Raw genomic sequence first — 14,879 nt, 5'->3', positions numbered from 1 at the left:
GCTTCAAATCTGGCGTTCACGTGCCGCAAAATTAATAAATCGCCATTTGTTTTACACAGATTTTTACACTTTTTTTTGGTGAATTTCGTTTTACACAGCATTACATATAGGCCCCTATGACACGGTTTCAGATAGAGCATAATTATGCATACAATTATTGCCTTAGTAATCAGACCTGGAAGCAGTTAACTTGATTATATTCAAAACACAGCTATTCCATTAGTCATGCACCTTAGCTATACATGAGTGAAAGACATAACATTACTAAAGGTTGGGAGTAGGAGATTAAAATAAATTCCACTGGGACTGGGTAATGTTGTGTTATATAACTGATTTAGATACTCTTTCTCCTTGTTGCACTAATGAAAGAACCTGTAGAAATGCTGTTTTTTTTTTCTTTTGCTGCTCTTCAATACATTTCTAAACATTCTCTCTTGTTTTTATTTCAACTATACCTCCCCGTTCCTGTTTGTTATCTTTCCTCCACGCCATTTTAGCATGAATGACTGTTTATTAAAAGACATTCATGCATATTCTAAAAGCTTTTTGTCTGAATGGTCAGGCATTCTTTTGTGGAAATGGTTTTACCTTTTAAAATATTTATAACTTTTCTTTTGTGCTGTATAGATAATTTTTGACCTTGCAACCAGTATTTTTTCTTACACACAAGTACTATATTTTTTATTTCATTTTCGGAAATAAAGGAAGCTTTTTGTGGTTCTCTTTGTAATATTTTTTTTTTTTATAATGTATAATTGCAAAAGGTTTTGGAACCCAAATTATGGAAAGATCCATTACCCAGAGCATTCTGGATAACAGGTCCCATACCTGTACTGCATTAGGCTGTTTACTAATTAACCAACAAAGCTTCAGTTTTTTTAGTCTTTAGAGTGCAGTATAATTATGAATATATGTGCAGTAAACGGCTTGGTCATTTTCTTTATCAATTTTAATGGAAATTTGTGGTCATATAAACCATAGCTTCATTTGCAATTAGTAAGAAAACAAAATGGACTGCTCTGCACATGAGGAATATGTTGCAATAGTGCTGAGTTTGCAGTTTGTGCATAATTGCCAGTATCTTGCAGCATTCTGTCTCAAGAGACACATCAGTTCAATGGATAACTTTGTGGTCGTGCTAAGAATCCATCTGAAATTCCATCTGTGTTAGGGATGGGAGCTTTTCTCATTATCAGAATGCCCAGAGGAATATTTTTTGTCTAGGACATTCAGCCTATTGACACTTGAAATAAAGGATTGTACATCTACACTGCTGTTTAACCTTAAGAGCGGTAACATAAAACGTACTGCAACCTACTAAATATATAACCAGGGCTTTCAGTTACAACTTAAAAGGGTGAACAGAGAAATAATTCATATTAATATTGCCCCTTATTTCTACTGCCAACACTGATAATGTTTAGCTTCACTTATCAAAGAAAGTCACAGACCATTAGGCCCGAACTGTTTGAATATGAAAAAAATATATAACTGCCAGCAAAGAGCCAAATCAAGGAATAAATACGACAAGACACGAAGAAGCATGTGTGTGTGGGGGGGGGGGGGGGTTGGAGTATTTGTCTTTTTTAGTTAACATCAGATGTTGTCTCATTCTTAGACTTCCAATCCTATTGATGTCGCAGCCAGACCTGGAACTGTCCCACATACTCTCCTGCAAAAGGACCCCAGGGTAAGCAGAAGACAGATATTCAAAGCAGAATGCCACCATTATATCAAGATGTTTACTGAGAGAAATGTGTCCTTGTAACAAGAATATATATATATATATATAATGAAAGCTCAAGAAATGGCAAAATAATGGTTAATAAATGTTTTGGTTTTTCATTCATCCTAATGGATCAAACCATCATCTAGAAAGATAAACATTTTTTTATGTTTTGTTTTTTTACAAGTCCCATGAGTATTCCATTTCTTTTTGTTTATCCTAGATTACTCTCATGGTAGCACCTGGTTTATTGTGTATGACATGAAGTACACTCTAATTTTCATACCATTTATACACATCAATTCTAATGATATGAAGAGCAGGAAGTAATTATATTTGCAAATATTTTTTTTACGGATGTGCAGATATCATGAAAGTGAGTGGTGAAATATATAATCACAGGACCAGAAGGGTTTATTACTGATATCCTCATATTTTTCTCTGAATTACAATCATACCTATACAATGGCTAGACTTTGCTACAAAAAAAAAGATCTTTGCTGATGCTGTAGAGAAGTCCCCCATTTTTCCTATCAAACGGAGCCTGGTTTTATGGAAAGTGTAAGCGTGACAGTATGTTGTAGACATATTAGATAGATTATACTGTGAATTTCATTGGATTAATTGTGCCATGGAGATTCAGCAGATGGGACAATTGGCCTGATCTGTTAAGAATCAAGCAGATACTTTTCACATATCTAATTACTGCCCATCGATATCAGCTCTGTAACAGGAGTGATTAGTGTAATGTGTCTTACAGAATTTAAGTCCTTTAGGGCAGATAGAAGATGATATATTTTTTTTTTCCAAAATGCAAACCTTGTCTTATGAAAGCTTTAGATTGTATCACTCCTGTGATACTGAATACTAATTTGATGGATATATATATCAGAGTATGCACTTAGGGAACAGAAGCAGCATTGTCCATTCCTTATGCAAACACTCCTAAGCTGAGTAAAATCCATTGATTTTAAGGGAAAATACACCTCATTAAAATCCTCAAATCTTAGAACATGAAATAATTCAAAATTGCGAATAACATTAGGATTGACGCTACTGTATTTAGTATGCCAAAGGAAAACTCTGTCTAGATATTCCCAAAATCGTTACTGTTTGCTATTTGCCCACTCTACTCTACACACACAGTAATCCCCTGTGGTGCATGAGTGGAAAGAGTTTGTGCATGAAATGCAGTATTTGTTGTTGTTGTAACGATACAGGCCTATATTCCCAAAGCTGCTGTATTATTGAGTGTGCTGATGAAATATTGATGTAATTGGTGGACTGGAGGCTCTTGATTTTCAAGCCTGAGCTATGCAAACAAGGGCATGCTTTTAAAAAAAACTTTTATGCATATTAACAGTAAGATATACTTTTCCCCCAAATATAATGTTTTTGTATGTTAGTTTTGTTTTTTACTCAATTGAGTGAAAAATTTCATAGTAGGGTTTTTTTAACTTCACAAAGAAAATAATAAATTATTTTAGTCTGGTTTTAATAATTTTAAATATGTCAAGGCAACCCTTTTGTCATATCTAGTAAGCATCTTCCACAATATCTGGATTATAATGTGTAGTCTAGTGCAAAACAAGACAAACATGAGTCATGGCTCATCAAGACCCTTCTGTGCTTACACATTCGTTTTTAATCCCTACAAAACATAATCGGAAGAGGAAAAAAAGGGGGGGGCTTACATAAATGGAAGGAAAGGAGAGGAGAAGAGTGAGATAGAATAAAAGAAAAGGAGAGTATTACAGAGACAATTCAGCATAGAAATAAGAGGAACAACATGGTCTTAACTAGCGGTCTAATGTTTCTGACAAAGGTTGGGTAGAAGGTTAGCAGAGCAAAGTGAGGACAAAATAGAAAAAAAGTGATTGATTTGGATAAACAGCAGAGGAACAATTACAATGGGCATTTAAAATGCTAAAAAGATAGATTTACAGGGGAAATAAATCAAATCCATGCTTATGCTTGTGTATTCTAACTATTCCATAAAAATGTTTGGTTTGCAAATGAATAGATATTTATAATATTGCAGTTGATGTGGCCAAATGGTTCTAAACTATTTCATTCCAATAATGTTTTTCCACTTCACTCCCTGGACCTTTTGTTGCCTGTTTGCAGCCAACTAATTAACATTTTGTCTCAACAAGCCAGCCTTGTCTTGTCTGATGCGTAGAACAGTTGATGCCAATTAAAATAATTTTTCAGTATCAAAACAGCAGCTGGCAAATGTTGGCAAAATTGCATTGCCATTTTAGTCCATGCCAGATCTTTCCACTTTAGAAGCAACTGGCACTGTTTAGAAAAACAAATAAATGGATGAAAATTAGGTGGGGCAGTTTTCTAACAGGAAAAGTCAAGGGGTAAACCAGCAAAGTTATTAGCAGTTAGGAGACAATGGGTGTTGATGTTAAACACTGAAAGTCCCACATTGGGCTCTGTTTTAATTTAAAACTGGAACACTGGAGTCCTATTAGTAGAAGTATGCTTCCAGAAACGTCAAGATATTTCGCTACATGCTTTATAGGTTGTCAGATTTAATGGAGAATTGTCACAAGAGGAGCTAAGATTGGCTCTTACTCTATGCAGTTTGACTAATTATTCTCTCAAAGGTCTTCATTTAAAAGTAAAATCCCAACATTTTAATTTCTCTTCATTATGAACCAATAACCATTTGTTAATTAAAGCAATTGTCTGAGTGACAGGCATGTAACCAAGTTGTCATTTTCTCTTCACAGTTGACAGATCCTTTCAGACCCATGATGCGGGTGAGTTTTTCTTTTAACAAATCTTGGCATATCAAAGCAAAAGAAAAACAAAAAAACAAAGAAGCACAGAACACCTAGTGGTGCACATCAGTGAAGCTATCCATAGTTATTATCAATGCTTATTTTGTGACTTGGACTTGGACTTGGACACACAGGATATATGACTGCTTGCCTTTAGCTGACTGTGATTGAACTGCATCCTATACGTATAAGCTGTATAATGGAAGTCTGATGACTATACAACCTTGATTTACACATTCCAACAGTATACAACATTTAATTCCTTCAATACACAATGAAGGATTCTTCTTTGCATATAATAAACAACACCAAAAAATGAAAGTCCTTCAAACTAATGCAAATATAATGTACTGTTGTGCTGCACTGGTAAAACTGGTGTTTTTGCTTCAGAATCTCTACTAGAGTTTATATAAACAAGCTGCTGTGTGGGCATGGTGGCAGACATTCAAAGCTGAAAAAGGAGAAAAGGCACAGGTTAAACAGCAGATAACAGATAAGCTTTTTAGTTTACAATGGGAGCCTTCAGTACTTATCTGCTATCTACTGTGTGCCTTGTGCTTGAAATGCTACCGCCATGGCTACATATTTATGTATAAAATATAGTTGTGTTTCTGAAGCAAACACACCCGTTTTACCAGTGCAGGGCAATATTACATTATATTGCCATTCCTTTAAAACTCTGTTACTGTTCCTTTAACTATATATTGATTTGGAAGAACCTTTTAAATTCAATATCCTAAATTTCCTTAAACACACACATACACACACACACACATAGTGAATAAAGTACCATCTATTGTAGAATATAAGGATATTATAAGTCACAGAGGAGTTCCATGACCATATAAAAGCACAAGGCCGAGTGCTTTTATACAGGAGCTCTGAGGTTAACTCTAATATCCTCATATTTTACAACAAGGGGTACTTTATTTATTATAATACACAAGTTTTAGTGAGTCATGTAACAAAAATAACATCACTACTCACCGTTTATAACTGATTACATCACTACTCACCATTTATAAGGATATCATTTACAAGATATTCATGGCTTTTGTGTATATTTTATATATATATATATATATATATATATATATATATATATATATATATATATATATATATATATATATATATATATATATATATATATATATATATATATATATATATATATTATTGGTGTGAAAAACTATTTGCCCCCTTCCTGATTTCTTATTCTTTTGCATGTTTGTCACACTTAAATGTTTCTGCTTATCAAAAACCGTTAACTATTAGTCAAAGATAACATAATTGAACACAAAATGCAGTTTTTAAATGAAGGTTTACGTTATTAAGGGAGAAAAAAAACTCCAAATCTACATGGGCCTGTGTGAAAAAGTGATTGCCCCCCTTGTTAAAAAATAACTTAACTGTGGTTTATCACACCTGAGTTCAATTTCAAAGGGTATAAAGCCATTTCTAAAGCTTTGGGACTCCAGCAAACCACAGTGAGAGCCATTATCCACAAATGGCAAAAACATGGAACAGTGGTGAACCTTCCCAGGAGTGGCCGGCCGACCAAAATTACCCCAAGAGCGCAGAGACAACTCATCCGAGAGGCCACAAAAGACCCCAGGACAACATCTAAAGAACTGCAGGCCTCACTTGCCTCAATTAAGGTCAGTGTTCACGACTCCACCATAAGAAAGAGACTGGGCAAAAACGGCCTGCATGGCAGATTTCCAAGGCGCAAACCACTTTTAAGCAAAAAGAACATTAAGGCTCGTCTCAATTTTGCTAAAAAACATCTCAATGATTGCCAAGACTTTTGGGAAAATACCTTGTGGACCGACGAGACAAAAGTTGAACTTTTTGGAAGGTGCGCGTCCCGTTACATCTGGCGTAAAAGTAACACAGCATTTCAGAAAAAGAACATCATACCAACAGTAAAATATGGTGGTGGTAGTGTGATGGTCTGGGGTTGTTTTGCTGCTTCAGGACCTGGAAGACTTGCTGTGATAGATGGAACCATGAATTCTACTGTCTACCAAAAAATCCTGAAGGAGAATGTCCGGCCATCTGTTCGTCAACTCAGGCTGAAGCGATCTTGGGTGCTGCAGCAGGACAATGACCCAAAACACACCAGCAAATCCACCTCTGAATGGCTGAAGAAAAACAAAATGAAGACTTTGGAGTGGCCTAGTCAAAGTCCTGACCTGAATCCTATTGAGATGTTGTGGCATGACCTTAAAAAGGCGGTTCATGCTAGAAAACCCTCAAATAAAGCTGAATTAAAACAATTCTGCAAAGATGAGTGGGCCAAAATTCCTCCAGAGCGCTGTAAAAGACTCGTTGCAAGTTATCGCAAACGCTTGATTGCAGTTATTGCTGCTAAGGGTGGCCCAACCAGTTATTAGGTTCAGGGGGCAATTACTTTTTCACACAGGTTTGGATTTCTTTTCTCCCTAAATAATAAAAACCCTCATTTAAAAACTGCATTTTGTGTTTACTTGTGTTATCTTTGACTAATAGTTAAATGTGTTTGATGATCAGAAACATTTTGTGTGACAAACATGCAAAAGAATAAGAAATCAGGAAGGGGGCAAATAGTTTTTCACACCACTGTATATACACACACAGCATAAGACTAATGTTTCGGCCCTGTCCTGGACAGGGCCAAAACGTTAGTCTTATGCTGTGTTATTTTCAATAAAACCTTTTTCATATTTTTAAGCCCTGAGAGTGCTGATCTTCTTTGGATGGATGGAGATATTATATTGACCGTGCACCCAGGCAAACGAACACTTTATTCGAGAGTGCTGGCTCTTCGCTGGTTTTATATATATATATATATATATATATATATATATATATATATATATATATATATATATATATATATATATATATATATATACACACACACAAAATACAAATAGGCACAATATAGATGTCACAGTAGAAGGACAACCATACTGTCTATATAGGCATTCTTTATAAAAACAAGTATGTGGTATGTAAAATATGAATGACACTTAATAGCTAGAAGTTGTATTCTTTTGAAATGGGCTTGTTTAATACTTTTCACTAAAAGATTTCTGAACAATATTTTGTACAGGGGAAGAGCTGTTTTTTCCACAGGCACATACTGTAAACAGTTTGAATACAGCTAAAAATAAAACAGAACCCTCAGTAATTTGATCTGACAAAGTACATTATTTTTATGTGATGTGATGTACACATCAGTCTCCTGAGTGCATTCATTTATGTGTGCTTTGTACAGACTAAAAAGCCAATTTAATTTGCCTAAACTAGGGAACTTCAACTTGAGGCTGTTGTCAATTTCCCATTCCTATTCACTGGCTATAAGAGGATGCTGGGATTTTTAGTTTAGCCACAGGTCAGACTTCCTTGGTCTATACACGTATCTGCTTTAGGTCTGTTCAACACAAGCACCTTTATATCTATACATGTTTTTATTATTTAGTATTTATCTTTCACACTGACTGAACTCTGATATCTCTGTTTACTGTTGCACTTATTCTTCTTCAGAAACCTGGGAAATGGTGCGCCATGCATGTTCATATCGCCTGGCAAATCTATCATCACCAACAAAAAATAAAGGTCAGTCTAATCAGCTATGAACTTTTGGTCATGAGGATTGATTCCTATGTGTTTTTCTTCCTATGCATACATTATAATTTTTATATCCATTCTGACTATTAATGGTGCACTGTTTATTGTTTATAAGCATTCAGGCTTTGTTGTGCTAACGTGACAGATAAGTGTAAAATGGCCACACATAAATAAGGAAATTCCTTTCAGTGTTCTTTGCATCTTTACAGTGATCAGTCAGTACATACTGGAGGTTTACTGTGCAAACCACTAGAGGGAATTTACACACACAGACGTTCAGAAATTGATTAATAAGGAATCAGGTAGGTTTTGTAAAATAAAAAAATACATTTGTTTATATAGCTACATACTGTTTATATATCTTCTCTACATTCACCCAATAGAATTAATTTTTGTCAGTGGGGTTGTTAAATTAAACCTGTAAAGAAAAGAACCCATGTCAACTTAATGTGCTTTGTTTGGGAGAACCATATTCTATTTTCAACTCTGGACAAGCTACAGTGTATAAGTTGACATATTTTCAAGTGTTTTCAAGACATTTGAATGGCTATTTCTTTAATTTTTGTAGTAATAAATGTATATAACATACTACTGTGCTACTATGTGCACCTTTCCAGGATCTCCTATATTCTAGTCCTATTCTGAACTAATATTTTATTTTTTTCCATCACAACATACTGGGACTCAGTTGCAATGCTCTTTTTTGTGCCAAAAAAACACACTGAGTGGAGCATTGTTCAGATAGCTGCAGGCCACTGTGCTCTGCTTCAGAGCTGAAAGACCTGCAAAATGTGCCTTGAATCAAATGCTGTCTGCATTAGGTAGGGCCCAATTCAAATGGGGCGGCGGGGGGGAGGAGCACATGCGCAGGCAGCATCAGGGACCTGTACATATCACCTGCTCTAAAGCATGTGGTAAGGACAGGGCTGGAGTGCTCCTCCCACCTCTGCTATTGCAAAAATCTGGAGCTATTGTAAATGGTATTTCACAACAAGGTTTGAATTCTGTCAATCTTGTTGTAGAGCTTAACTCAATTTTGTTACACAATGATTGCTAAGTCTTGCAGTGTGAGATTGTATTATTTATGATTCCCCAGGGAAATTCATACTGAATAGTGCCTGTAGCAGGTGGTAATTCCCAGTGGAAAAATGCAGCAAACTAGAATTATTCTCAGCTTTTCACACATCTTTATGGCCCCATAATTGCCTAATTCATGGGCTAAATTAGGCAAATCATATCATTTGGCCCCCAGCCCATCGATTGGATCCCATGGGGACCCATACAGACCACATCCACAGCCCAATCCAGTCCATACTTAACATAATTTCTTCAATATTTGTATTGTATTTGTTGAGACCAACCCTAGAATTACTACCAGCCTGGACATAGAGATAGTTCCAGGGTTCCACTAGCATGTTGTATCAATAAGTGCTACTGATTTGAGGAAACCATTGTAATTTGGCATTCTGAAAATGTTGCCCCAACTCATGAGTGATGCACAAAACTGACACACTAATTATCGTGTGTGTTAGGATATTAAGCTTTCACTTGGGATAATTCCAAGAGAGCAGTTGTTTTAGCCCAGTTTCTATGGATTTTAAGAACTTACCTACATTGTGTTTTTTTTTTTTTTGCTCCTACTCTGGGAAATTGTATTGCTTTATGTTCCATCACACAGTACTGCAAAGCTAGATGCTGTTTTATTGTAGCAAAGAGGATTTTCCCTGAGAGACCATGGTTATCCAAATGAGAAAAACTATTAAAAAACTGTTAATCCACACAGGAGTAAATAGATTAAATTTGCCACCATCATGTATTCCCTAAAGTGATAAGAAATTAAAGTTTAGTCATTAAAATAAACAGTTTTTCAAATGACTTCAAACTATTTGTGGTGCTTTATACTTAATATCACTGTGAGATGTATTTGTTTCTGAGCTGTACCTTGTACAGGACAACTAAAACTTGACAAAGAAATAGCCTAGACATGCTAGTACTTGTGTTGGGTATTTGCCTCACATGAATTTAGGAAGTAGCACACTATGCAGTATATACACAATATAAAATGCACAATAATTAGTCAATTAGTATCTCATTCAGATTACATGACAGTATAGAAACCAGTGCAGTTGGTATCTGAGTGGTCTGCTGCTCATACCAGTAGGTAGCGCCCATTGTGTGTGGCCATGTCGGGGCACAAGTCTTGGTTAGTTGAATCTGCTCCCAATACTCTACACCTGAGAGTCCTGGTGCACGTGCCTTGATTGGCCACTTCCCAATTCTCTTGCAAAAATTCCTTGAAGTATATCACCGCAAATTTTCTTTGAATAAAAATGCTTTTATTTGGAACACTGGCAGGACCTGGATTAGCAAGTTTCAGGCTACATGGAAAGCTTGAAAAAAAGCTCTGTGTAGCCTGAAACGTCGCTTATCCATGTCCTGCCAGTGTTCCAAATAAAGGCATTTTTATTCAAAGAAAATTTGCGGTGCTGTACTTCAAGGAATTTTTTTGCAAGAGAATTGGGGCACATACAGGCACATAATAAAGAATGTGCACTAGCTCACTCATGTGCATGTGTGAGACATAGGATATGGGGACATGTCAATACAAGATTGTATTGAGTTCAAGGTGCTATCTTATTCCAGAGAATATTAAATAACTTAAAAAATTGTCTGTCTCCTAAAAAATACAATATATGTTTCTACTGAATGTCCACCAAATGACTTCATTAAGGTCAGAAAGATCGATTGACCTTACTGACCCATATAAAAACACAGCTGAGTGAGATAAAAGTAATGAAGATAGGGTTAGACATAGTACTGTACATACTAAGTTAATGCAATGAGAGCATTTATCATTATTGATTATACGGCAGTTCTGTGACTGACCAAAAACATATCACAAAAATACACGGCAGTTCAGAAAAGATTATATCTAGGCTTCCTTAAGCTGGGCATGCAGGCTCTGATGGGACCACTAAAACTGATAGCAACCTGGGCAGTTATTTTTACAAATGGCCCAGGAGTGGGTCATCCATTCAGCAGATGATTATATATAGGCTAAATATGGAATCTGCATAATTCCTATCAGATACTGATAGGAAGTTAGTTTGTTTGGACCCCAACGTGTGGGAAGGTGGTAAACAGCTTGGTGAAATGTTGACCAACTTTTTCTGACTAATTTGTACATGACATCACAGTCTTTTAGATGGAATGTCTCTAAATCTTTAAGTAAATGTCTTAATGCTGAAAACAATACACAGTTGTAAAATCAGACTGATATATTTTCTTCGAGATCCGATAGAAAACTGGTGTATGTTCATGTATATATTTCCATCTTTTTAATTTCCTGGATGCTTTCTCTAGAATACCCAATTGCTAAATGAATAGTAATATTGCTGTCCTGTCACTTCTGATAACATCAGCTTTCTGAAAAAAATGTAATTTCAATTATAGCATACACTGAGATTAGTTCTGCAATTCCAAGGTGCGTATGTGGCATTTTGCATGGTCTATGAAGTCTTTTATTTCATAAGTGTCATAATGAAGTTTTTTCATGCTTTCTATTTTAGAAGCAGATGCAGATAGATCCGCACAAGCTGGATTTTGGCCTCAAGCCTGAATTTTTGAGCAGACCTCCGGGCCCCAGCCTCTTTGGTGCGATTCATCCCCATCCACACGACTTGGCACGCCCTTCAACACTCTTCTCTGCTGCCGGTAGGTAGTAATAACCTTGTTAAAGTCATCGTGCCTAGTATGGACTGAGCTCCTTGAAATCCAGGATGCTTCCTAAGCAATGCCTTACATTTGACCATATTAACTATAAATAATATCAAATTAATTTGATTTCCATTTAAGCTTGGTCTACTATTCCAGAAAGAATTATCAAGAATTAAATAATAAGTTGCAATGTATTTCTTCGAATACAAACAGATCAAATCTATTATTTCACAGTACTGAAGTTTCTTTTGTATTTCTGTTGAAGAAATATAAAATACATAAAATCCTCTTCTCTTTTCTATATATCCTTTATTATCTGGTATCACACTCTTTATTGGTTCTTTCCTTCAGCTCAGGCAATCTATTGTCCCGTGCATCTCTGTCAGCTGTGCCAAATGCAAAACCCTTTTTCATTTTTCAGAGGAAATCCATTTATGCAGCATTCTGTGGCCTTGCTTTTTTATCCTTGTGTTTTACGATGTCTCTACTTTTTCGTACTTTAAGCTCTTTAGTGCAGAAATGTCATGGATTCTTTGACCTGTTGAACCCTGTTGTTTGGATTATGTTTCTGATGTCTTTACGAAGCCCTGCGCACAATAAAAAATTCTATAGCAATACATAATTAAATACTGCTCAGTTATTTATTTGCTTTCTGTGAAGTATATACTATCTATCCCTTCCGAATGCAGATATTCTGGTGAAAATGGCCGAGCTGCAACATGAGCCAAAAACATTGGGTTGGTGTTTTGCCTTATTGTTTTAGCTTAAAAATACAAATGGTTCTCTGATTTGCTTTAACCTTTACTCACACCCAGTGATTAAAATTGTCAAGGTTTTTCCTTGGGCCAGTTCTACTTTTAGGAAAAAATGCATCAACCTGGGGAAAAAGGTAACTCAGTGCTGTGTTGTTACTTCATATTGTTTTTTCTTGAGCTAAAAAGAGCAAGTAGGGAAACTGAAGCTACTCCATGTTTGGTTCTTGTGAGATAGATAATTAAAGATTATCAGTGCACAGGTAATCCCCTGCATATAAGACATCTGCGTACAAAACAGTCACAACAGGGGGTTGAATACCGGTAATGTAATGATTTGCCTTACACAGAGCTTCATGTTTTCTGTTTGCCCTGTCTAGCTTAAGAAATATAAAAAAATAGACTTTTCATCATTAAAGCAACAGACAAAAAGTATGTTCAGAAAAAACCCTATTTCTGGAACTCAATGCTGAGAAAGGGAGTATACTGTCCCTTAAATAAATCTCAATACTTTCTCAATAGATTGATATACCAACTCCCTTTCTCCAAAGTGAGCACTAACACTTAATAGTAATGATCTAAGCTGCTACACTTACCTGCACTATGGGGCACAGGTAATTGTAACCTTGTGACAGTAATGTAAATTACTTTCATTTTAATTGTTCAGTACACTTTAGTGATGTTACTTTCAGAAAATCTAGCTGGCATGCAAAATTATTAATATAGTTGTCTTACTATTTGAATTTTCTTGTTGTAGGTGCTGCACACCCTGCAGCTGCTCCATTTGGTCCACCACCTCATCATGGTAATTTCCTCAACCCATCAGCTCACCTTGGTAAGTAGCAATAAAGAATATTATGTATTGAAAATGTGTAAGATGAAAAAAAACAGATTCGAAAGGCATTCTACATAGCCTTAGGTAAGTAGTATGGCCATAAACCACCCTGGATTTCACATTTTGAGAAGTAGATATGCAGAAATATCCTTTATTACAAGATTTCACTTTTGAATATGGTTTAGAATGAAAAAAACTTAGAATTTCAAAGTTTTTTTTTTGGCTACTTCGACCATCGAATTGGCTACTTCGACCATCGAATTGGCTACTTCGGCCTTCGACTACGACTTCGAATCGAACGATTCGAACTAAAAATCGTTCGACTGTTCGACCATTCGATAGTCGAAAGTACCGTCTCTTTAAAAAAAACTTTGACTACCTACTTCACCACCTAAAACCTACCGAGCACCAATGTTAGCCTATGAAAATCGTTCGATCTATGGATTAAAATCCTTCAAATCGTTTGATCGAACTAAATGCAGTAAATCCTACAACTTCAATAATCGAAGTCGAAGGATTTTACTTCGATGGTCGATGGGTTAATTAACCCTCGATATTCGACCCATAGTAAGTGTGCTATTATTGACAAATCAATAACTGCTGCACTTTGGCTACACCAGTAAGTCAAAAAATAGCAGGCGAAAGTAATGCATGATATAGGTCACTTATACCTGTAGGTAGCAGCAGGAAAATTATTTGTTCATTGAGTGTTTAACATTCTTAGTGCCATAGACCATAGAGCAGTAGTCATTTCTGGTTTCTTCATGATTCTGTGTGGGCTTAAAAATGGAAAGTGTTTTTCATTTTTAAACAGTTCTCTAAACTGCTTTTTTTATGGCAAGAAACATCCACTTGGCGAGACAATTCTACTAAAACATTTATCCCCATTGTCTAAGGGTAGGGACACACTGGGCGATTTGGGGAGATTTAGTCGCCTGGCGACTAATCGCAGCGACTTTTCTCCCCGAATGCCTCCCCTCACTCTGCGCCTGGATAAAATGAAAAGTCGCCGGCGCTAATCACACACGGCGATTCGTTTTCCGAAATCGCCCAAAGTTGCCTCACGAGGAAACTTCGGGCGACTTCGGAAAACAAATCGCCGCGTGTGATTAGCGCAGGCGATTTTTCATTTTATCCAGGCGCAGAGTGAGGGGAGGCATTCGGGGAAGATTGGTCCCAACATTTTTAACCAGTGATCCACATTCAAATGTAAAGATGTAAAAATAGTCAGGGAGCAACACAAGCATGAAAAAAAGCTCCAGAGGGTACACAATATTGGCTGTGGTTTGTTATTAGGTAGCCCCTGTTTGGACTGAAATCCTACCAAAGGCTTTCTTTATCAGTAAACCTGGTTTTGTATGCAACCAAATCTTGCCCCCAAACCAAGAATTAAAAATAATCACCTGCTTTGAGGCCACAGGGTACAGCATCCAAGG

General features: G+C 36.2%; 1 protein-coding gene across 1 annotated transcript in view; it reads left to right on the top strand.

Moving 5' to 3' along the window:
• Positions 1 to 14,879, top strand: part of LOC108708936 (autism susceptibility gene 2 protein) — a 103,771-nt gene that overhangs the window by 83,178 nt on the left and 5,714 nt on the right. The window contains exons 11-15 of the mRNA XM_041584740.1: positions 1,619 to 1,690; positions 4,471 to 4,500; positions 8,056 to 8,127; positions 11,709 to 11,853; positions 13,366 to 13,443. Of these exons, the coding sequence (XP_041440674.1) occupies positions 1,619 to 1,690; positions 4,471 to 4,500; positions 8,056 to 8,127; positions 11,709 to 11,853; positions 13,366 to 13,443 (397 nt within the window). The remainder of the gene's footprint in view (positions 1 to 1,618; positions 1,691 to 4,470; positions 4,501 to 8,055; positions 8,128 to 11,708; positions 11,854 to 13,365; positions 13,444 to 14,879) is intronic.

Source organism: Xenopus laevis, chromosome 2S, assembly GCF_017654675.1.
Source record: "Xenopus laevis strain J_2021 chromosome 2S, Xenopus_laevis_v10.1, whole genome shotgun sequence".
Taxonomy (NCBI): domain Eukaryota; kingdom Metazoa; phylum Chordata; class Amphibia; order Anura; family Pipidae; genus Xenopus; species Xenopus laevis.
This window is presented reverse-complemented; position numbering and strand designations above follow the sequence as displayed.